Source organism: Protomyctophum parallelum, assembly GCF_964188405.1.
Source record: "Protomyctophum parallelum genome assembly, chromosome: 14".
Classification (NCBI taxonomy): domain Eukaryota; kingdom Metazoa; phylum Chordata; class Actinopteri; order Myctophiformes; family Myctophidae; genus Protomyctophum; species Protomyctophum parallelum.
In genome coordinates, this window is record NC_139709.1 from 28,215,009 (window position 1) to 28,239,824 (window position 24,816).

Sequence of the window (24,816 nt, forward strand, 5' to 3'; positions counted from 1 at the left end):
ATGCAACCCCTCCTCTCCACCGCTATCAGGAGCAGCCTATGAGCAATGCAACTGTGAGAGAGGCACCGCCTATGTGTGGCTGTAACACATTACTGTAGAGAAAAGTTTGTTCTCTTCACGGTATCAGGAGGGTCAAAGTCTAATCTAAAGAAGCCAGGGCATAAAATAGATCTGCTTCAACCGGACACGGTTTTTTAGCCTACTCCAAAGGAGAAAACACCGTTTGTTTTTCAAGCCAATGGCCCCTGTTTCCAAGTACAGCGGTGTTCTATTGGCGCTGCTGTTCTTCATAACGGTAAGTGAGCTTATTATTATTGTTCTTTTTTTCTTTTTTCCTTTTTCTTTCCGAAATTCACGAATGTATGCGTTCTTCACAGTGTACGGATATCTGGCGGTGTACAAGTAATTAATACATTTATAACAACGAACATAGCAAAACCGTTATGCTAAATTAGCCCATCTAATAATAAATCATCACGGCTACTGGGCTACAGGTGTGGTGGTGTGGTGGTGGTTTGGCCTAGATTTGGCCAAACCTCTGCCGCTTCCTTCCACGTAAATAATTCTCAATTCCTCACTTAAATCTGCAATTCCCTTGTATTGTATTAGGTCAGGTCATTATTTATTTAGTCTAATTAAATAGCCTATAATTTAAGTATATATGCTAGGCTACTTACACTAAGTGTTGGGCCGATCTAGCTGCCAGAATGTGCCATAATTAGTGATGGAACACCATTTAAAAAAAATAATGTCTCGTTTGGTGTTTTGATGATAGTGGTGGAGACTGGAGAGCACTGTCTTAACACCTCAGTCCAGAATCTCCCATAAGATGTTCAAATGGTTCAGAATATGATCGATGTCTGCCAAGTGCCAAGGCATTATGATCCACAATTCCACATCACTTAAGCCTATATGATTTATTTATGGCATTTATTTTCTAAATTGTATTCATGAAAATAGTTTTGAAATGGGCTATGTTAGAATTGGTTTTTAATGAATGAGAAGTTGTAAATAATAATTTTTATTTTCACTATTTTTGACACTTATTTTGTATCAGTTTGTATAGTAGGCCTATAGTTTGTTGATTACTTTTGATGTAGTAATGTATTTTTTCTTTCGTTCTTCTTCTTCTTATTTCTAGATATTAAAAAGGTCTTAAAAGTCCTTAAATTGTCACTTCACTGTCATCTGGGGACCCCCCAAAACCAATCAATCAATCAATGTGGGGTCACCCACAGGTTGAGAACCACTGCTATAGGCTATAGGGGAAAAGTGGACTAAAAAATGCCCCCCCACAGCAAAACAGAGCCACCAGACCCCCTCACTGCAAGGGTCAAGCATTTACATTCCTGCATGTGCTGCTGTATTCTTGGTGTACGCCACAGAGGCACTGACTCGCCCACTAGTGGAGAATATGGTGATGGATGATGATGACTCATCTGACCAAATCACTTTTTCCCACATCTCTGTAGATGATTGTCTATGGTTGTCGTACCACTGAACTGTCAAATTGTCTTTGTAATGAGAGGTTTATGCACTGCAACCCTTCTATGACATCCCTCACTATATATACACATAGTCATTGGACCGTTCTGGCTGACAGCCTGAACTTGTGTTTCCTCACATAATTGCATTAATGCACGAGCATCACGGTCATTAAACGTGCACTTTTGACGACAATTTCGGAAACTAACCCGCTTTCATTGTCACTTAGATCTTTTACTCTTGCCACTTTGAACCAAAATCGAGTTCTGCTGGGCCTCCTCATGCAGCATTTGTATACATGCAACAGAGCATGATGGGATTTTAATTGCTTATTATAATAGCAATACACAAGTAGGGAAGTATCATCATTAGTCTGAAAGAGTTTAAAAATATATGTTTTTCATAAACCTGTAATTTAATCACACATTGTTTGTTCATCCTTTTCATCCCTCTATATACCTCTACATCATTTGAAGATCGTACATGTGGTGGTAGAAGGAGGTGGACAGGCCCTGAAGAGACAGAAGAGAGAATGGTACATCTACCCCAAGAAACTTCAAGAGAATGTTGATTACACTGGCTTGGCGTATATTGCAAAGGTATGCTCTCAAGGCTCAGTCTGTTCTTTCACTTCTTAAATGAAATCCCAACCAAGTAGACTTCCACATAGCTACATTTTATCCTGAACATAACTACCTTTTACATTTTCCTTTACCTATTTCAGGTTATATCAAAGCAAAACTTCAAAACTCAAGTTTAGTTACTGAGAATAACAACCTAAAAAAGTATTTTTGATGGACTTTCTCTTTAACTCATGAGTTATGTGCTTTGTCTAGCTGATACAGCTAGAGGCCAGCTGAGACATTAGTCACTATAATGACTACAGCATTGTTCAGTATTCCAGACATAGTCACCTCACCTGCAGTTGCACCTGCACCTGGGCGTTGTGTTAGATTGGTTTCATAGCATATCAAGTGGTGACTTTGTGTAGTACTAGTAGGCAATGTAAATATTACAGTAGTGATTGATTAAGACAATATGCCCAGTGTGCAGTGCAGTTGCAGATCTTTCTCATCAGAGGATTGGTTAATTGTACAATAAGTACAGACAGACATCGTGTCATACTGTAAGATTGGTAATCTAGAACTAGAATACATGCATAGAATTTCAAACATATCATTTTGTCCATGTATTGCAGATTCGGTCTGATAAGGACTATAAGGGTAAGGTAACCTACTCACTAACAGGGCATGGCGTTGACAAGGACCCTGTGGGTTTATACGTCATCGACGCCAACGAAGGGCTGGTGAGAATCACTGGTATTCTGGACCGAGAGGCCATTCCCTATTACATAGTAAGATCTCTCTTAATCTCTCTAATGAATGAAGTGGACATTCATACAGGCATACGTTCAAGTTAAAATAAATGTTTACGCTGCTGTCGTATTTCTCTTTGTAGTTAAAAGGCATCGCAAAATACAGCAATGGGAGCCGTGCCGAGAATGACCTTGAACTTAGGATCGATGTCGTGGACCAGAATGACTGTGCACCTGTGTTCCAAATGGGCCAGGTTGGATCTGTCTATGAATCCAGTGCAGCAGGTACGTTCACTAACCTGTAACCTGGCCATGCTTATCAGCAAATATGTAATATTTTAATTATTCTCCAATTAAGTAATACACACAATATCCTCAGGGTTAATGTGAAGAAATACGTGTTAAATTGCTTTATATTCTCTAATTAGAGTGTTTGTTCAGTAACAGGGGTCTTCCCATGTCCCTCCAGCTCTTGATTAAACAGAACATGCATTTCCAGTTTCGGGATACCAATTTTATCCAATCAGGAGTGAGAACTCACACAAGAAACGGGATAAAAAAGCTAGTGAATTTGAAAGAAACAAAATTGGAACTGGAACACTCAACACTATAAAATGTAAGCTGATAATTGGGCACTTTCTCCTGACTGATTGAATATTGGCCACCCACTGGAAAATGTATTTTTTTTTAGATGTTTTTTTAGATGAAGCTGACAATGTTGCTATTATTCAAACTCTTTATTTGAATGACCTCCAACCTCTTGACTACATGGACGGTCATCATAGGTCACCAGGTCATTCAGTTCATGGATTCTCCACTAGTGGAAATAAACAAAATCAACAAATCCCACTTTACAATTTACAATTTAGGCATTTAGCAGACGCTCTTAATCCAGAGCGATTTACAGTAAGCAAGAACAAAAAACATGGTACTAAATCAAATACATAAAAATAGTCATCATGAATGAGTGCTATGTCTACATAAAATGCTATCTAAGTTACATAAATTGAGCCTATGCATACGCCTGTATGGCTAGCAATGATTACAATCACATTCACAACATAGTAATACAAATATAACCTACTCCTTTAACTTGAGCCCCAGCTCTGTCGGCTGTCCACCTCATGAACAGCTCTCAGCGGGTAAATGGAGACCCAATTGGTCTCCGGTTCCAACTCAGGTGTTTTTGATTTTACCCCCTGGACCCCTCTGGGGTTTAAGAGGTTTTAACACCTACGCCTACTTGCCGTTACAATGATCTAATGTTGTCATTTCTAGGCACTGTCATCATGAGAGTGAGTGCTACGGATGCAGATGAAGGGGCCAATGCTCAGATCTACTACAGCCTTGTGGAGTCAAGTTCCACATCTGGGATGTTCTCCATCAACCACCAGACAGGAGAAGTCATGGTTCAACAGAACACTCTGGATAGGGAGGTAACGAGGTGCACACAAACACATTGGTGCTGCAGGTTGACATTTACTGTACCAATACATTATTGATTGATACGTATATAGTATATAGTAGCCTTGTGAGCAAATAACACGCCTGAAATTCTCCTCTGTTGTGTAACAGTAGCACAATCACTTTGAATCCTGCTTATATAACACAATAGTTCCCAGATACATAGAAAATATGACAAATATGTCATAATACATGTAATATAGGTCATTATGTACTGATGGATATCATATTCAATATTTATTTTTTATTTTTTATTTTTTTAAGATATTCTTTTGCAGCTTACGCCTTTTATTGATTTTTGAAGGGACAGACAGTAGGCTGACAGGAAACGGGAGAGAGATGGGGGGATGACATGCAGTAAAGGCCATGTCGGGTCCGGGAGTCGAACCCGCGGCACACTGCGACTGGATTACCAGTCCGGTGCCCAGACCGTTACGCTACGGCCTGGGCCTCATATTCAATATTTGTTTGGCAACTAGCACAAGAGGGATGGAATATTGCCTCAAACGATGTGCAATACAATAAACTAATATAATTGGGAGTGTGGAATTAAACGTCTATTGATTCATCAAATTCAGTACAATTTAAGTAAAAATGTTTTTAGGGGGGGAAATAATTGTTTGAACTTTTTTTTGTCAAGCTGCTGATTGTCTGATCTTCTCACCTTATCTAGACCAGAAGCTCATATACGTTGACTGTAAGAGGCGGAGACATGAATGGAGCCGCAGGAGGAAACTCAGCGACGGCAGACGTTGTGATCACACTCCTAGATATAAATGATAACATCCCAACCCTGGAAAGGGAAACGGTAAGCACACCATTTACAAAAGCATCCCTTCTTCTATGCTTTTGTTTTTTTGAAGATTGATAGATACATTAAAGCCGAAATCCATTCATGATGTCTCTCATGCGCACACGTCTCCAGCATGAGAGAGAGACACGTTTCTTGGCTGGGGGGGGGGGGGGAGATATTGGGCATCATTCAATAACCATTTTTCAGAGAAATGTCTTCTTAGGACCCGCTTAACCTCTTAAACCTCAGGGGGGTCCAGGGGGGAAAATCAAAAACATCTGAGTTAGAAGCGGAGACCAATTGGGTCTTCATTTACCCGCTGAGAGCTGTTCATGAGGTGGACAGCCGCTGGGGCAATGGGGCTCAATGTTTTCACAAAGATTCTGACATTCACCAATGTTTTCTTGGCTGTGACTTGAACAGAATATACGCTCACTCAAGAGCACATTTGAGTGTGCTGTTGTGTGTGGGTGTTTGCGCAAAAATAATTGATTATTTAGTTTTCCTCAATTCTACAATTGTATATTATTGGATTTAAAATGACAATGTGTGCTTATGATCTTCAGGCAGTAATAGTGGTCAACCAGTAGGTGTCTACCCAACACCAAGGTCTAAATTTCACAGTGGAACAGTATAGGCAGACCACCAACCACTGCCGGATGTGCCAGTTACAATAAACATAACATTTACATTTGGTTAATTAAAATACGTTTGGGAGTGCAGCTTCAAATCTAGCATCTGTCTAAAAAACAACATAAATCACACACATCTATGTGTGTGAGCACCAGTGTTGTGACTAACGCCCTTACATCGCGTTACGTTACATAACGTAACTACTATTTGCAGTAACTTGTAACCTAACGCTTTACATTTCCCATTTCCATAACGGCCTTATAGTTATTGTGCGAGTGTTACCCGCGTTATGGCGTTATGTCAACTTATGTGATCAGTGAAAAGTCTCGCAGCTCCGTGAGTATCATACATTCATACAGGCATCTCTGCGCTGCTGATTGCAGTGCAGGGACTAGAGAGCGCTCTCTGTGTTGACAGTTTCGTTTGTGCTCTGCCTCTCAACTAACTGCGTGAAAAACACAGATGTACAAGCCCAAAGCGCAGTGCATTGCGACCGGTAGATAACTTGTAGATCTGCTACTTCCAGTGCAGGACGGGCGCATGCTTATGACGCTCTTAAATATGCATCAGCACTCAGCAGCCAGCAACGCACTAGCAGGCAGCAGCATAAACCACTCGTCGTCAGACGGAATACACACGCAAATACGAGTCACGACACAACTTTATCGCACATCTGTGCTTGCCTTTCATCCACGCTTCTATAGCCTTTTAAATCTCATTTCCCATCCACGGGCACAAGCAGCTTCCACCCGATCTGGATGGTGATGTTGTTTCTGACGAGGGTATAGCAACTAGTTAGCATGGGAGCTAACATTAGTTTAACTCTGGTCCATATCGTTAGAAGCCAAGGAGTCCTCCTATAATAACACTGGTACTTTCCATCCGTTCCCCAACCCTCACACTCGATGTTGCGTCTGCCCGTGTATAATGGTCAGGGTTTCACTGTCCACAGCTAGCAGGCAGACCTGTCAAAACTATGCACTTCCCAAAACTCACAAGACATGCCAGCCACCACCTATAAGTTCAAACCGTTACACACCTCTAGAATATTTGTTTCCCCAGCTATCTCATTTCACTTTCATTTATTTTATTCCATAGTCTTAGTTTTTCTCTAATAAAGTAGTTTTTATTTGTTTTCTCATGTTCCCCTTGAAAAGCGTCTTTAAGTACTCAGAGAAGCATTATATAAATAATAATATTATCACTATTATTATTACTACTTTTTAATTGCCTATGCTTATGTAGTCACTATTCATTGATTCACTCGTATCCAAATCCATTCGAAAAAAAGCTCACTGATGATCAGGTCAAATAGGCCTATTGATATGCCATTAATTGAGATTAATGAATCACAAAAAACCTTCTTTTAAATCGTTTTTTATATTATTATTTTTTAAAGTAAAGTAAAGTAAAGTAGTTACTTTCATAATTTAATGTAAAGTAAAGTAACAAATTACTTTTTTAGATAAGTAACGATAACTATAATTCCTTACTTTTTAAAAGTAACTTCCCCAACACTGGTGAGCACACACATCTATGAACAAACAATCAGTATACTGTATGCCGATCTAAATCAGTGGTCCCCAAACCTTTCAGCTCGAAACCCAAAATATACATTTGGTGTCTCGTCACGACTCAAACGTACAAAAATATAGTAGTGAAAATACTCGAAACCCAAAAATATATTGACATACAGTATACTGATTGTGTAAAAAATCTTTGTATTCTGCAGTATGAAGGCCATGTTCAGGAGAACACCATCAATGTGGAGGTGATGAGGATCAAAGCCATTGACCTGGATATGGAGTTTACCGCTAGCTGGCAGGCTGTCTTCTCCATCGTGTCGGGGAATGAGGCTGGCTATTTCAGCATCTCCACTGATCAGAGCACCAATGAGGGCATTATCATGATTAACAAGGTATGGGGACAGCGTTATTATTATGTGCACATGACAATCCTGTGTTACTTCACATTTTAACTTAAGAGGTCAATTAAATTAGCATGAAGGGGCGATTTGGTAGTTTGTTTTCCGCTACAGATTAAAAACTACACATGGGTAAACTCATGGGTAAACATGAGTGGGGTAAACCTGACCTCATAATACACCATTCATGTAAACAACAGAGATGGAGCGTATAAAATGAATGGGCGTGTTAGATTTAGTTGTGCCAATGTGCAAGTATTGACAATACAAAAATCTAACGCAGTCATCATTTTTATTAGCTGCACCTGCATTGCTTACGTATATCATCACAGTGTACTATAATGTCAAGTCAATCAGAAACATCTTTATTGCCACATCCCAAGTAGATTGGTGGGTGAAATTCGTTTTTGTGCATAGCTCCCATCGTGTTACTTTTTCCAAGAAAACAAAGAAAGGGAAGACGGGAGGATCAAGGCAAGAAAGAAACTTTAGAAGCTCGTTCCACACACAGTCTTATTTTAAACAATCACATACTATTTAACCTACAGGGAAACTAAAAACCAAATCGGCCTAGGGTTTTAGGCCCCTTTAACACGATTGAAATGTGTTTTTCTCATTTGAATCTGAAGGCTCTGGACTACGAGGAACTCAAAGTGCTCAACCTGGCAGTGTCCGTCTCCAATAAGGCAGAGTACAACTTTGGCTCTAGTAGCTTTAGACCTCCCAGCCTAGTTCCCAAAACCTACCCCATCAAGATCAACGTGGTGAACCAGGTGGAGCCGCCCCGCTTCCACCCAGCGGTCAAGGTGGTGACCATCTCAGAGGACATAAGCAAGATCAACCTTCACCAGATCATCACTAACTACGCTGCTATCGACAGCGACACTCTGACAATTGCCACCAATGTCAGGTAAGCATCTATCATAGGCCCACATGCGTTTTGTACGTGTCTCAATTTAATGTTTTTCTTATCCTTATTTACATTTTCCTGGTCACAGGTACGCAAAAATAAAGGACATCAATAACTGGTTGATTATTGACGAAAAGACAGCGGATATCAAGCTGGCCAAAGTGCCTGATCGAGAGTCCAAGTACTTGATCAATGGAACATATTACGCCGAAATAATTTGTATTACCAGTGGTAAGTAGTAAGTACTGTATGTACTGTATGCCAGGTATATCAGTAGTATGGACAGCATACAATTAAAGAATCCTTATTTTAAATGTCTTTGTTTTTTTCTTCAGATTTGCCCACTAAAACGGCCACAGGGACCATTGCCATTCAGGTGGAAGACGCCAATGACGACTGTCCAACACTGACCAGTACCAGTCAGACTGTGTGCTACGGTGACAGTGTGGTCTATGTCACGGCCATAGACCACGATGAATTCCCAAATTCAGCACCATTTGAGTTCAGGGTGATTCAGGGGAACCGCAAAGGAAAATGGACAGTGGATCATATAAACGGTTAGCCCTCCAAGCAGAACCCAAATGCTACTGAAGTTTCTGACATTTGTTCGACCCAGTGCATTGGGTCCTGTTCCACGTCGTCCATGCCACCTGATTAAAACATTTACTGGCTCATGTTTACATGTTAAAACGCCTCCCCGCGCTGTTTGACGATATTCTTCAGTATGAGGCTTTCTGAATATGTAAAGTATAAGTACACATACATACCTTTGCGAATATCTCCTGTGGCGCGGAAGCCGTTAAGTATTTTTAATATATGTTTGCCCGATTTGGAAGCTTGGATTCTTCTTTTCCTTCCTTGTTTATTGACACCTCATTGTACCGCCTATCTGGCTAGCTAGTGGCGCTATAGCTATGACACAGCAGATCAGAGGCAGGGACGTAGCCTCACAAGCCAACCGCACACCGGGAGGCGGTACAATAAACGGTAAACAAACAAGAAGAAATAAAGCGACCAAATCGGTCAAACAAAGATTAAAAATACTTAACGGCTTCCGCGCCACAGGAGATATTCGCAGCTGGATGTATAGCTACTTAAAGTTACCGAATTCAGAATAACTCAAGGAAAATAATGGCGTCACATGCCGCGGGTCCTATTTTAGAGAGAATCTCCATTTCCGCAAATAGGAATTTCCATACGAAAGTACAGTAGCGAGCAGGTACCCAACGTAAAACTCAACAAAATATCAAAAAAGTTTTACGTAGGGTCCCGAAAGGGGCTAATAAACGGTGAGGCCTTGTTGTGACTCAGGTTTTAATTTAGCATTTCCTTTAGCTCTGAACCTGTCCTTTAATAGAAAGTCTTCATCCAAGAAATTCAATAATCCACAATAGAAAAGTTCACTCCAATAGACTAGCAAGATTTAGGAAATAATCAATAATGTGATTGGGTGAGCGGGGCTGAGCGAACTTCTTAATGTTCGACACGGAAACTCACTCGTTTTAGCTCGCTCGGTGCCGGTGGTGTCTCTTGTGGCTCAAGTTCGCTTGAGACGGCGCCCCTCCATCGTGGCCTAAAATTATAGGCCAAAAGCCGCTCCCTTCGTGGTGCAGAAAACTGTATTGCACACTGGACTGACAGAGCCACACTCCCCAGGTGCCACAAACACTGTGAGTGCCAATCACTCAATCAGTGTAGCCTGATAGGCGAGTCTTGGGCGTGGTTTCTCAATCATTGAGCAATAACCTGCACCACAGCCATATCATTCATGAACATGAAATAATAACTCAATGGCTTCTTAAAGCACATAGACCAGCAGAATAATAGAAAACAAGAAAGCACATCGTAATTGAAACAAAAATACATAGGGACTCTGGGCAAACACAGAGGTACAGTAACACCTTTCACTGATTCAGTGCATGTTCTCACATCTCTTTTCCAATCCCAAGAGACCTCGGCCATTCTTCGAAACCAAGCCAGCCTGTGGCCAGGCCAGTACAAGATCGCCTTGGAGATCACGGACCAGCAGGGCAAGTCCTGTGGTGATGTCCAGGTGATGGACGTGGTGGTGTGCACGTGTGAGGAAACGGAGACCACCGCCACAAAGACCTGTGTGCCCGCGCCAAAGGGCGCCACCTTTGGAACGTCTGGTGTCCTCCTCCTGCTCCTCGGTCTACTGCTGCTGCTGTGTGAGTAGTGTCATGGTTTTTACCGATACATAATCGCTTAATGGCAATGATTTGAAATATTCGCAATTATTTGAAATTTGGAAAGTTTTCCAAAAATAGCAGAAATAGCAGATCTACAAGCTTACAACACAGTAATCCCCATTGTGTGTAACAAACACGTATTTGAAATACCGTAATTGTCAGCTATTTCCGCTATTATTAAATTATCAAATGTGTCAGTAATTTTCTTTGTATATTTAAATTATTTGTCATATCTGCCCTGTGCAATTTTTGATTACGAAGCCTAAAAGGCAAAAAACACAATTAAATCATTAATCGCAATTATTTTGTGTGACAATGTGTAATGGGGTTATGCTTCACTGCTGGCTTGATAAGAATCACCACCCCTCCCTTGATGCCTAACCAGACCTGTTAAATAGTGATTTGACAGGATCAACAGGGAGGGTGGGGTCACAGATCGGGTTCATACAGTATGAGGCAGGAGGGGGTCATGCTTCTCAAATATTTAACCTTGGCACAACATTTGTTATTTTGACCGGCCGTCCACTCACTAGCAGTGGACGGCCGGGCAAAATAAGCTACATGTATAGTGACTAGCTTATACACCAACAGACGTTGCATTTGTCATCATAGTTGCATGGAGCTGTGAAATAGCGTGAATTAATTGTGTGTGTGTGTGTGTGTGTGTTTGTGCGTGTGCGTGTGCGTGTGTGTGTGTGTGTGTGCGTGTGTGCATGCGTGTGTGCATGCGTGCGTTTCAGTGGTGCCACTCCTGCTGTTATTCTGCCTCTGTGGAGGTGCGGCAGCCATGGGGAACTTCAAGGCCATTCCCTTCGACACGAAAGAACAGCTAATCTCTTATTACACTGAGGGGCAAGGAGAAGACAGGGTAACTATAACTACAGTGGTTTTGCTTTCCACCCAGTCTGAACAAATCACATCTTCAGGACAGGCTCCACCGACCTCACCCCCCTAAGCATTCCTTATTGCCTTGTATCAGCAGCTGTTCCCTATTTAGAGAGATGCTACTTATGCTATCCAGATGTACTGTACGTTGGCTACATTTTACTTTATACACATTATGCTGCAGTATGTACTGTATGTACAGTGTGTTATATAGTGGTGACACATTTTTAGGGGTAGCGAGTAAAACATTTTAAAAACATTTTCTACAACAAAAGATTTTACCTCCATGAATTAAAAATACTTTTTATAAATAGTAAAAGCAGATCTAGAAGCTCATAAATCGGCTATTTTCAAAACTATATTTTTGTATGTTTGAGTTGTGACACCAAAGGTATATTTTGGGTTTTGAGCTGAGACGTTTGGGATAGATTGGCTGATTGAATCTGCTAAAACCTAAATTAATTGATTAGTATAGAGTCATTGTAACAAAAGGGGTACCCCAGTGGATCACAGAGAAACGCCTTATTAACACGCATTTGCGAGGCTCGGGTCTCACTCTGAAAATCTACAAGCTCACAATGAAGAGCAGCGCAACACCTTGTGATCTTATAGATCTTCTATTCTCGGTGCGAGACACGACACGTATACAATTTCAGCTTTTTAACACCTAATGCCTTTTCACATTGACGATTGCTTTCTCCCTTCCCCCACAGGAGGTTCCTCTTCTTCAGATTCCAACAGAAGTGGACCACGGGAGAATCACGGCCACAGATGTGAACTCATACGGAGGAGGCGGTGGGCGTGGGCTCCATGGAGGAGGAGGAGCAGCAGGAGGAGGTTCAGTGGCAGGTGGAGGAGGAGGAATGGCCGCATGCGGCGGAGGTTTGAGGTCTTCCTCCATGTTGACGACGGAGAACATGCAGAACTATCAGTATTACCATAATAAACACGGCGGGCACGGGGACCAGGTGGACCACCTGGGCGGGGGTCTCATCACGGGCCACGAGTATCTCTCCAGGTATGGAGCCGGAGCGTACGACGGCATGGCCCTGTCCGAAGACTTCCTGCAGGACTACTACGCAAGTGTGAGTCATGGTGGATGTTTTGAATTTTGTTCATAAAATCTTAGGGACTGTTCTCAGCTTTTCAAGTTAATCTGCACTTTTTTTTTTTTTTTTAAGATATTTTTTGCGGCTTACGCCTTTATTGATTTTTTAAGGGATAGAAAGTAGGCTGACAGGAAACGGGAGAGAGATGGGGGGATGACATGCGGTAAAGGCCGTGTCGGGTCCGGGAGTCGAACCCGCGGCACACCGCGACTGGATCACCAGTCCGGTGCCCAGACCGTTTTAATCTGCACTTTTAACCCATTTTGGGCGGGAACCCCTTTTGTTTTTATGTTATAATTACGAGCTTGTAGGTCTGCTATTTTTGAAAAATCGTGAAAATATTTATTTCAGAAAACTGGAGGATTTAAAAGATTTTTCAGGCCTGAATGGTGAATGGTGAATGGTGCACTGAAATGAAAAATGGTGCACTGAAATGAATAAAAAGACAGCAAGCTATATTGTAACTTTGTCAAAAATAAAGGTGGTTTAGGCCCAGGCCGTAGCGTAACGGTCTGGGCACCGGACTGGTAATCCAGTCGCAGTGTGCCGCGGGTTCGACTCCCGGACCCGACACGGCCCTTACTGCATGTCATCCCCCCGTCTCTCTCCCGTTTCCTGTCAGCCTACTGTCTGTCCCTTCAAAAATCAATAAAAGGCGTAAGCCGCAAAAAAATATCAAAAAAAATAAAAAATAAAGGTGGTCTAAATAAAACATGCTAGACCACCAGCAAGCTTCGCATTTTAGTTTTTTTTTTTTTTTTTAAGATATTTTTTTGCGGCTTACGCCTTTTATTGATTTTTGAAGGGACAGACAGTAGGCTGACAGGAAACGGGAGAGAGATGGGGGGATGACATGCAGTAAAGGCCGTGTCGGGTCTGGGAGTCGAACCCGCGGCACACTGCGACTGGATTACCAGTCCGGTGCCCAGACCGTTACGCTACGGCCTGGGCCCGCATTTTAGTTTTAGCAGAGTTTAGCATATACCGTCCTTGTCCAGTGTTGATGAAGTTTACACTCATAGTCCCTGTTGCTATATTTTTTGCAGAAAGCCGACCATGCCGCACAACACGCCCACGAGAAGGACGCTCTTCGGATCTACGACTACGAGGGCCGGGAGTCTTTGGCGGGCTCGGTGGGATGCTGCAGTCTTCTGGAGAACGATAACAGCCTCGACTTCCTCAACGACCTGGGACCCAAGTTCAAAACCTTAGCTGACATCTGCCAGGGGACCACCGTGGAGACCGAGGAGTCCGTGGAGGTGTCTGTCCGTCCAGCCAGACCGGTCTCACCTCCCAGACCCTCCGCTTCCACTCATAGCCATACACACACCCACTCCCACACGGAGACCAGCAGAGACAGAGAGCACGTCAGTGTCGGCAGCCTCAGCACCTCCAACGTGGCTACGGGAACGTCCGCCGTGGTCCAGGATAGGCTGGTCAGTGAGAGAGCCCAGGGATCGGTCACTATGCCCAGAGTCCATGTCCAAGACAACATCTTGATTCCTAGCCAGACGCTGCTCATCCAGCAGCCCACTATGTACTACGCTGCCACCCCCATGTACGTGGTCGAGAGCCAACCCCAGATGGTGCTTGTAGCAGGGGGAGACCAGTCTGTAATGGGCCTAGGTCACGGTCATGGTTCCCAGGGAATGGTACTTGTAGGGACTCTAGGGAGGCAGATGGGCGTAGCAGGAGGTGCTGCCGGGCACGTCGTTACAGGGGTCAGCCAAACCGTCCGGGGGGGGATGGGCAGCTCGCATGGGGGCGGCCAGACGTTGATGACGACCACAGAGCATCATGCTGGAACAGCGCCGGGATTCTCTCAAGGATCAAACGTCTCCCGATCCAGGCAGGTGCGCGTGGTTGAGACGAGCGGGTCAGCGTCGTCAGGCGTAGGAGGGGGCAGTGCCGCAGGCTTAGCCCAGGCGACGACGCTTCAGACGGGGGCGGGCTCTTTGGGGGAGGGCTTAGAGTTCAGAGGTCACGGCATGGATGGCTTCTCTCAAGGATCGAACGTCTCCCGATCCGAGCAAGTGCGAGTGGTCGAGGCGAGCAGGTCAGCGTCTTCAGGCGTGGTAGGGGGCGGTGCCGCGGGCTTAGCCCAGGTGACGACGCTTCAGGCAGGCTCGGGCTCTGCAGGGCAGGGCTTAGAGGTCAGAGGTCATGGCATGGAGGTGAAAGGTCAGAGTGTGTCACTGCGGTCCACAGGGTCAGCCGAGGCCTCTGCGCTGGAACCCACAGCCTCGCAGCAAGGCAGTCACAGAGTTGTCGTGCAGAGTAGTAAGAAGATCTCGGTCACTGAGAGTAATATTGAAACCAGCACAAGAGCATAGGAGAGTCCAACAGTTTACATTTGTACCCATGGGAATATATTCAATTCTTGGTGAAATTAGTATATAAAGAATCAGCAAAAATGCTGTAGATGTGTTGTATAGCATATAATGCACAATGGAAGAACTATAAATAAAATGCATAGTAAAGTGTTTTCTGCTTGACTACATGAAATGTGTGCTGAAAAGACAATATGCCCCCCCTTCCCTGTAACACTACTGTGTATACGTTTTTAATTGGCCCTTTAAGTTCTCCAAATAGATCCCAGTCCAGAATGTTTTATATTAATATTATTCACACAGATTTGTGAAGCTGCTAAACATACACACAATTTTATAAATCCAAAGGAAAAGGAGGTACTGGAGTCACTGTTTGAACAGAGGGCGCCATATTGGGGTCTGAAACGCGCTGAATAGTTAATATTCTGCATTTTCGAGATGCTCATGTTGCAGTTTGATTGCTGCGCTCGATTACATTTTAACCTTGCCATGAATTGCACTGTTGATCTATAGATTGTCTGGCAGGGAAATGGGTCTTTAAAGTATGTCCAATATATTGATATTTATATGGGGTTTCTTATTTGTGTTGTTGAAAATGTGTCCACTCCAAAAGGTGCACAAAGTTGGTATAGTACCAAAGATGTACACATTTTAAATTGGTCTTTTATCCTTTTTTTATGTACATATGTTTTTCCATGATTAGAAAATAATGCTTCAAATGTTTTGTTTAAAAGGTTATAGAGACTATTCTGGATTTTTGAAGCACTGATCATTTTAGTAGAGAAGTTATTGCTGTTTTTTTTGCTACTGACATTTTATGCACAACTGTCAAGTATTTTGTCTTGTATTGTGTATGTTGCATGAGTAGCTCTGTAGTCAGATTATGACATAATGCATGTCATTTAGGATTTCTTTAATTGACAATTAACTTTTGCACAATACATTTTAATAAAGCTGGAAGGTTATAAATCACCTTGGTTTGATTTGTTTTCATTCACACTGCTGTCATGTATTCATTAGAGATCACGGGTCTTCAACAGGGGGTCCATAATTTGGCAACAAAGATTTGCCTGCCAGGAAATTACCCAAGTAACAATTAAAATCCAAATATGTTGTGCGTCAAGATTGATCTGGTGGAAAAGATGATAAACCCAGACAAGAGTTGACAAAAGGGTGCAGGAAAAGCCGTGCTGTGGAAAGAGTGAAATAGCAATAACAACTGGAAGCACATTGTGACCCACTCAATAGGGAAAGGTGGAAAGACAATAGACAAGCATAGATCAAACGTGTTTGTTTCAATTGGTTGAAATTCAGTTTCACCACACTAGCAATATTTATGTGAATTGCTGTTTCAATAAAAATGCTTCATTATCTAACATTTTCCTGATTTTTTGCTCTCTAAAATGATATAGAAATTATGAACACTTTTATGCTTCCTGCATTCCTGTCTACAGTATTCATCCTGTCATTGTTTGATAACATCTGTGTCAAGGTGGCCCCAAGCTACGGGCTTGCTTCGTTTAGTCTAGTCAGTGTAAACACTGATTCTGTTCATAGTGTTGTATCCAGCATTTTTCAAGAATGACCAAAATGTGTTCATTTCTGTACTTATTTTTGCGTGGAATGGGTGTTATTGACCTAAAGTTCAGTGGCTTCGGAAACAGTGGGAGCTTCCTGTATTCTGCAGAAAAGCTTGTGTGTGCGAGTCAATGAGGGGGTGAAACATGAGTCATACTTTACTGTCAGTACGTGTTCCATCACTGTAGTGACATCATTGCAGGTGTGAAGGGCACTGGGCAGGATGACTTTCTTTTCCTCTGGTGAGAGTGACAGTCAAGTCAGTCAGATCGTAGTTAATGTCTAGGTGCAGATTCAAATTGTTGTCTATAAAGTATGACTGGAGCTTGCATCTTGGGAGACATATCCAAGACAGCTGGTTCAGCAGTTTAAAATGAGCCAGTCTGAAATGTGATCAGTTCATTGAGCAATATCAATTATTCAAATGGTTCTCCTCAATAATTCCATCAGTGTTAGAAGGCAAAACAAGAGTTTATATCTCTTAAATGACTGGAATGAGTTAATATTGGTTACTTGCTAGATCCCACCACTCATCATACAGATATCTGTGAACAGGTCAATACATGACTACACAACATTTCATAAGAAATACATTTACAATTGAAGAAAACCTTTGGTATCAATATTTTAATGTGCGAGTTGAGTCTCAAAAGCAAAATGACAGAATTGATATTTCAGAATGAATCCGCCCATCCCTAGTCTGTGGCCCGACAACCTGCAAGACTGGTTGAAGAACTTGCTTCCAGCTCACAAGAGACAGTAAGGTAAGGTAAGTGCTCATATTACACAAATTAAAACACAATAGGTCAAGACATTATGATGAGACAACATTTTATCTCAGATAATTTGAATAGACTATGTTGTACTTTGTGAGAAAATATATCATACCGTAAGTAAACTTGGGAGTTGAAATATATGAGTACTGGTACTCTCTTTTGTTCTCTTTTTTTACTGGTATGGCGTCAAATATCTACATTTATGCAAAGCATTGCAATACAAAAAAAGACAAAACATTGATAGGACAGCAAATTTATTTTGACACTAACAGTGACGTGGAAGTAAAAGTTACAAAACCTGGCAAAGCGTGGAAAACCAATGACTATAATATTCACATAATTGTTACGTTCTAATATCACTCATGGTCTTTTTCCAAATATGAGCCATATTGATAGACAATTTATGAGGCTAAATAGCTGTATCTAAAGATAATTTGCACACAGCAGTAGTTACATACATCTCTTAAATCATTCGTATTTCCCTTCTGCACTTTCAAACAACAATTATTGATTATTCCCAGTGATTGGTTTACGTAGCACACAGACTGGTACTGTAGTTCCATGCGTCGCCATCAGTGACGGACATCATGGCGAGCTGCTTCTTCCTCATCCTCGATCTCATCCTCCTCGTACTCTCCCATCTCGTCTGCGGTGGCGTCCTGGTACTGCTGGTACTCTGACACCAGGTCGTTCATGTTGCTCTCGGCCTCGGTGAACTCCATCTCGTCCATGCCCTCTCCGGTGTACCAGTGGAGGAAGGCCTTGCGGCGGAACATGGCGGTGAACTGCTCCGAGATCCTCCTGAACAGCTCCTGGATGGCCGTGCTGTTGCCGATGAAGGTGGCGGACATCTTGAGGCCGCGGGGCGGGATGTCGCACACGGCCGTCTTCACGTTGTTGGGGATCCACTCCACGAAGTAGCTGCTATTCTTGTTCTGGACGCTCAGCATCTGCTCGTCCACCTCCTTCATGGACATGCGGCCGCGGAAGATGGCCGCCACGGTGAGGTAGCGGCCGTGGCGCGGGTCGCAGGCGGCCATCATGTTCTTGGCGTCGAACATCTGCTGCGTGAGCTCCGGCACGGAGAGGGCGCGGTACTGCTGGCTCCCTCGGCTGGTGAGCGGGGCGAAGCCTGGCATGAAGAAGTGCAGCCGGGGGAAGGGCACCATGTTGACGGCCAGCTTGCGGAGGTCGGCGTTGAGCTGGCCCGGGAAGCGCAGGCAGGTGGTCACCCCGCTCATGGTGGCCGAGACCAGGTGGTTCAAGTCGCCGTAGGTGGGCGTTGTCAGTTTGAGCGTGCGGAAGCAGATGTCGTACAGCGCCTCGTTGTCGATGCTGAAGGTCTCGTCCGTGTTCTCCACCAGCTGGTGAACGGAGAGCGTGGCGTTGTAGGGCTCCACCACGGTGTCCGACACCTTGGGGGAAGGCATGACACTGAAGGTGTTCATGATGCGGTCGGGGTACTCCTCGCGGATCTTGCTGATGAGCAGTGTGCCCATGCCCGAGCCCGTGCCGCCGCCCAGAGAGTGTGTGAGCTGGAAGCCCTGCAGGCAGTCGCAGTTCTCTGACTCTTTCCTCACCACGTCCAGTACCGAGTCCACCAGCTCAGCTCCCTCTGTGTAGTGGCCCTTGGCCCAGTTGTTTCCAGCTCCACTCTGACCTGGAGGGTGGATGGGTGGGGTGTAACAGTATAAACATGCCATTTATGCAAAGACATGAATTAGAATGGAGAAACAAACGCAGAGCTAAGATATTTTTGTATAACTTTCTAGAATTATAGGCAACGTGCTTTGCCGTAAATGTATTGCATTTGATGTTTATATTTGTCAATGTTGTCCATTGGATAATGTACTGTATATATTCATATGCTGTATATATTCATATGGTATTCGCCAATAAAAGGCAGTTGCTCCTTCAGCTCCACTCTGACCTGAAGGGTGGATGGGTGGGGTGTAACAGTATAAATGTGCCATTTATGCAAAGACTAATTAATGAATTAGAATGGAGAAACAAACTCCAAACGCAAAGATAATTTTTATAACTTTCTAGAATTATAGGCAACGTGCTTTGCCGTAAATGTATTGCATTTGATGTTTATATTTGTCTATTTTAATGTTAATATACTGTATATATTCATATGGTATTCGCCAATAAAAGGCAGTTGCTCCTTCAGCTCGCCATTGTGGCGAGCGTCACGGCCAGAGAAGTAGTGAGGTGGTGGATTGTATTGGCTTTGGCTGCACTCTCAGCTCAGATCAGCACTGCAGTAGTATCCCCTTGAAGACTACATTTCGCTGAGTCACACACCTAGCGCTGAGTCAGCGTGACACGGCTGTGCATAGAAAATGCATCACATACAGCTGGCACATTGCCGAGGGGCTGCAGAAGTTTTACATGGGTGAATCTGAATATACAGTACATTACTGTCGGGTTAAAAAAAAAGAAAAAGAATGCTGGCTGCTGACTTTAACAGAATATGACATACATGCTGACACGCGCACAAACGGCGCAGCCGAGCCGCCCGAGGATGAGCAGCGTCAGCAACACTCACCGAAGACAAAGTTGTCGGGCCTGAAGAGCTGTCCGAAGGGGCCGGAGCGGACCGAGTCCATGGTGCCTGGCTCCAGGTCCACCAGGATGGCACGAGGGACGAACTTATTACCTTTGTTGCAGGAAAGAGAAGAGAAGAGAGGAGAGATATAATTAAGTGAAAGGCTGGTTGATAGAGAAAGGAAAGGAATGATGCAATCATTGCAGTATAGGGGCAAGGACAAACGTACAAACGTGACTAATTGACTAATTAAATAGCGTTTTAATAAAGAGAGTGATAACAATTATGTCACTAATCTTGCGTGGAAACTTTCATTTTTTCTTTAAACGATGCAGGGAGCTTTTTCCGTCACACACCTGCATCACCCTCCTCCTCCTCCTCCACACACCTTGGCATCCCCCACCCCCCCTCCCTCCATCTGTGACCCGGTGTCTTGCATGCAGAATGCAGCATGTTGCATACCAAACTGCTAATTTTAGACTGGGTGGGCTGCATAAGTGCTGAGTTCCGTGAAAATCCATTCAAGGCGTGACGTCCCCACAGACCTGGCTGCCCCCTTTTTTTCCACTCATCATCTATCTGTCTTGGCTCTCTTAAAGAGTGCTTGCCCATGCACGTACAAATCTGTCAGTCATCTCATCTCACTGAATATTTTAGGGGGAATTTATTAGTGGTATATTAAATCAATTGACGTCGTTGAGACAGTATAGTGCCCCCACAGTTAACGTTGATGCCAGGCTATAGCTCGCTAAACGGAAACAATCAATACACAGGCTACCGCTGATCATTGGAAATAGGATATAGGCCTTATATAGTGAATGTCCTGCCTGTGTAAGGCCTATGTGCAGCTTTCCTGTTTAGGCCTCTATGCACTAGCCTGGCTCCCAGCCTGATTCCCTATAGGTTCCGAGATTTGTTTTGTCACTCTTGTGACAAAACAAATCGCGGGAACGCAGCGAATCAAGCTGGAAACCAGGCTAATAACTATGCACTGCCAAAGCAGTGGCCACATGACTCTGGCTGCTCAATATAGCAGTGCCTGCAGTGACGAAGGACACTACTAGATGCATTTGCAATGACCTTCAAAATGCCTGGCTAATAAAGCCGGTCGCATGTGTGAATGAGTGAATGAGTTCAGCACTGTGCGTTCCCCGCTCTGGGTCAGCTAAACAGAGACTGCAGATATATACCTGTGTGCCTCAGATAGAAAGGGAGGGGGCGGGGGGGGGGGGGGGGGGGGACTGCATCTAGCAGGTTCTGGTGTCCTCATTTTATCCCTGTGCTGTTAGCTGAACCTACTGTTACCACCAAATTAGGTCTTCAGCTTGCATAGCTGCTGGGCTATTAACAAAAGCAGAAAAGGCGCTTGCTGAATCGGAAATGGTTCAAAGGAAAAACGTAATGTGTTCATAAGGAAGGCTATACAGGTTGTGAATTTGTAGATTTACCTGATGCCTCATTGTAGTACACATTTATCCTCTCCAGCTGCAGGTCACTGTCACCACAGTAACTGCCAGTGGGATCAATTCCGTGTTCATCACTTATCACCTCCCAGAACTAAAATTAAACAGATAGTGAGTAGGCCTACTATAAGTAGACATAATAGATAGATATACTAAAGTCAGTGTTCATCAGACAGATATATCATATATATATATATAATACACACATCAGATTGAATGTAAATTAAAGTGGCCAAAAAAAAATCGATTCCTGTGGGTTGTCGTGTCGTGGCCATATTATTGCAGCTGCGCATCTCCTGACGCGCTATAGTCGGGCAGCCTAGCTGCTGCCACTGCTGCAGCCTGCCGTCCCCAGACAGACCAGACCAGCCCACAGGACACGACCGCACCCACTCATCATAAACATAGTTATCAACATGATCTCAAAAGCTTTACATTATCTTCAGGATCCCGTAAGGTGATATAGAAGTTGTTTTAGTAGGCTAAGCTATTGACTAAATTGCATAAAACAATATGGCCATGCAGGTAAGGACCATATACTCTAAGGTATAAGGACCATAACAAAAGCGAGTATTAAACACTAAATGCCTTGTCATTACAATTTATTGTATTTCATTTTGTTAAAAAATAAAAAATAAATAAAAACAAAACAAAAAAAACGTAGCCTTTACCTTAGCGCCAATCTGATTTCCACACTGTCCAGCCTGGATATGAACAATCTCCCTCATGGTGCGATTTGAAGGCGAGCTGAAAGCCTATAAATGTTGTCCCAATAACTTCTCCGGTGGTTTCCAGTCTTCCGTTCCTTCCTCTGCCGCTGTATCAACGAACCTCACGATCAGAGCAGCACTTGATGCTAACGTTACATTCCTGAGAGGCGAGGAGCCGGCCACGGAGATAAACGTGCTGCTGGCTGGATGACGTCACAGCAGCATGAGCACCCCGAATGTTCCCCTCAGCCAATGGCGTGCCACTGATTTGATGCAGTGGACCAGAGGATGGGAGGATGCTGCATCACCCACTGATGGAGCCTGACACCCTGTCTGTCCCAGACAAAATACTGCCTGCTTTTCTGCCTGTGTACCCATTTTTTAAAAGGACACTCCTATAGTTTCCAAGCCCAGACTGTTACTGTTTACTGCCAATATATACGTAGCCTACCACAAAAACACTCATAGAAGAGAATATTTTAATATATAGGCCTATAGCCAAGCTATGTTGTTGTACCTTTATGCATTACAGCACGCCAGGTTAGCTTCAAACAGTAGCCTATATTCAGTAGGCTATATTTGTTGATGAATTGAATACATAGCACCAATGGAAATAAGTCCCCAGGACCTTTTTGTGTTATCCTTTTAGCTTCAATGTCCTACAGTACCACATGCTGTTTTACAATTCTGACTAATAAAGTATTCAATCAATCAATCAATCAATCAATCAAAGATATCAGTTTGTTACTTTTGTGAATATTGTGTTCAGTAAACAGCTAATGCACAATGTTTGAGGATGCCTTTTATCAAGTTTTTTTTATTGATCTTTTAAATGTATGCTTAGGCTACTTCTTTCATTCTTTTATTTTCCTTTTTTAAGTCACCATTGGTGGGGAAAACATTGAATATTTCAGGTCTTGATATGTGATATGGTAACCGTATGACCCAATGGTTGAAATTAATTGCATCATACAGGGTGGTTCACAGAACACAGCCGGAAGAAATGAAAGATACAAGGAATACCCACAGTTGATCAATAAATAATGGATTTTATTTTAACAACATGTATGGCTTATGTACAAGTGCATTATTTGTGTTAAAGGAAAAAAAAAACATAGTGTATAATGGTACAATCCATGTTTTGTTTTTGTTTTTACATTCATTCAAATCTCCCATTAGCAGAGATTCTATGCCATACTATAGAAGCTCTGAGGTGTTTACAGTGGGGAAGGTGGAGGACTGGAGACTATTCCTAGTCAAGTTTAGAACTGTTTACCAGTCCATGTTGCAATCTACGGCATGATACAGCTCGTCTTAACTGACAATCACAAGTAATTTAATTTCATGTGGTTGTTAATTCTTATCCATACCTAGTGCTCTACTGTAATCTATCACATTTATTAGTCACTTCGTGCTCTATGCCATCATTGGTGACGTGCCTTGCTGTGGGTTGCTCTCACTTATGTTACCATTTTGCATCCTCGACCTATTTAAACTGAATGCTTACTAGATGCAAGACAGCTATACACCAATGGCTGCAGAGAGTGTGGCGTCAAGACAAAACAAAAGCATCCAACTGAAATCTGATCAGACACCGGTTGAATTATGTCATTGTCTCTACACAGGAATTACATGGGCTTCAGCAATGCAAACATTATTTCTCTGACATACACACACACACACACACACAGACTGAGAGAGTAGCATTCAAGGACATGGGTAGTCAGACAAATAGGTAGCGATCAATCACTGCAGGCAATATATACTCGCCCAAATGTGGATGCTGGAGTTGTTAAGACCCGTTTAACACATTGTAAACACCTTATCTCATGATGAAGTGAATTACTGTATGCGTTGGTCTATTACAACGGTCAATTTGTATCCAGACTATGCCGTCTTGTCTTTTAAGGCAGACAATGTCTAAATGATCTGGCTTCACAGGATTACAGAACATTGTGCTTTTGAGTATTGCCATGTGTTTTTCCCTCACATTAAACATTCATTCGTATATTTCCATAGATGGCAATTGGCAATCCCACACACGTTTATAATTAGAGCCTCCATACTACCACCTATTTGAGCTACGTGGAAGTGATGGATAACGCCATTCACAGGAAAACCACCTAAAGCAGGTATGCTCGACCACCAGGTATCAAAGCATAGTGTAATACAGAACAGTGCATATGACTTGGAGAGAAGACAGAACAAAGTACCGGTAAGACTCTTGACAACCACACACGTAGTACATTGTAGACAGTGGGAACAACTGTGAACATCTGATGATGTCCTCAAGCACTGAATGATACTGCATTTCTCTTAGATAGAGTGCTATTCCCTGGATGAGTAAGAGTCACTGTCGGGCGGAAACCCTGTATCTTCAAATTCAAACTTAAGTCTTTCTGTAAATGAATGCCCTACTTCATTATATACGACAGTGTCGTGCAAACAAGGTGACAATATCCGGTCGACAAGCTCACAACGCATATGAGCTTGTAGATTGGCCTTTTTTTAAAGTGATTAAGTCTGTCTGTGGGTTTTTTTTAATAATTAACCAATAAAAGTATTGGTAACACTTTACAATAACGACCTGTTATAAAGCATTTATAAACATTTATAAGCAGTTTGTAGATGAGTAATAATCATGAACAGACTGTTTGTTGACATCCGTAAATGTTTACCT

The 24,816-nt window shown here is 43.0% G+C and overlaps 2 protein-coding genes across 2 annotated transcripts; one reads left to right on the forward strand and one right to left on the reverse strand.

Annotated features, from left to right (window-relative positions):
* Positions 1-16,012, forward strand: dsg2l (desmoglein 2 like). The gene is made up of 14 exons (XM_083781767.1): positions 1-295; positions 1,962-2,084; positions 2,684-2,839; positions 2,944-3,085; positions 4,079-4,236; positions 4,938-5,072; positions 7,423-7,608; positions 8,244-8,524; positions 8,613-8,755; positions 8,860-9,081; positions 10,474-10,713; positions 11,475-11,602; positions 12,333-12,704; positions 13,775-16,012. Exons 1-14 carry the CDS (start codon positions 239-241, stop codon positions 15,059-15,061), a joined length of 3,630 nt encoding a protein of 1,209 aa, XP_083637893.1. The 5' UTR covers positions 1-238; the 3' UTR covers positions 15,062-16,012.
* Positions 16,013-17,428: 1,416 nt separating this feature from the next.
* LOC310870744 (tubulin beta-2A chain) lies at positions 17,429-22,305 on the reverse strand. The gene is made up of 4 exons (XM_083782022.1): positions 22,098-22,305; positions 21,412-21,520; positions 19,964-20,074; positions 17,429-19,072 (listed from the first exon to the last, which is right to left on the reverse strand). The coding sequence occupies exons 1-4, from the start codon at positions 22,152-22,154 to the stop codon at positions 17,985-17,987; spliced, it is 1,365 nt and encodes a 454-aa protein (XP_083638148.1). The 5' UTR covers positions 22,155-22,305; the 3' UTR covers positions 17,429-17,984.
* Between the last annotated feature and the right edge of the window lie 2,511 nt (positions 22,306-24,816).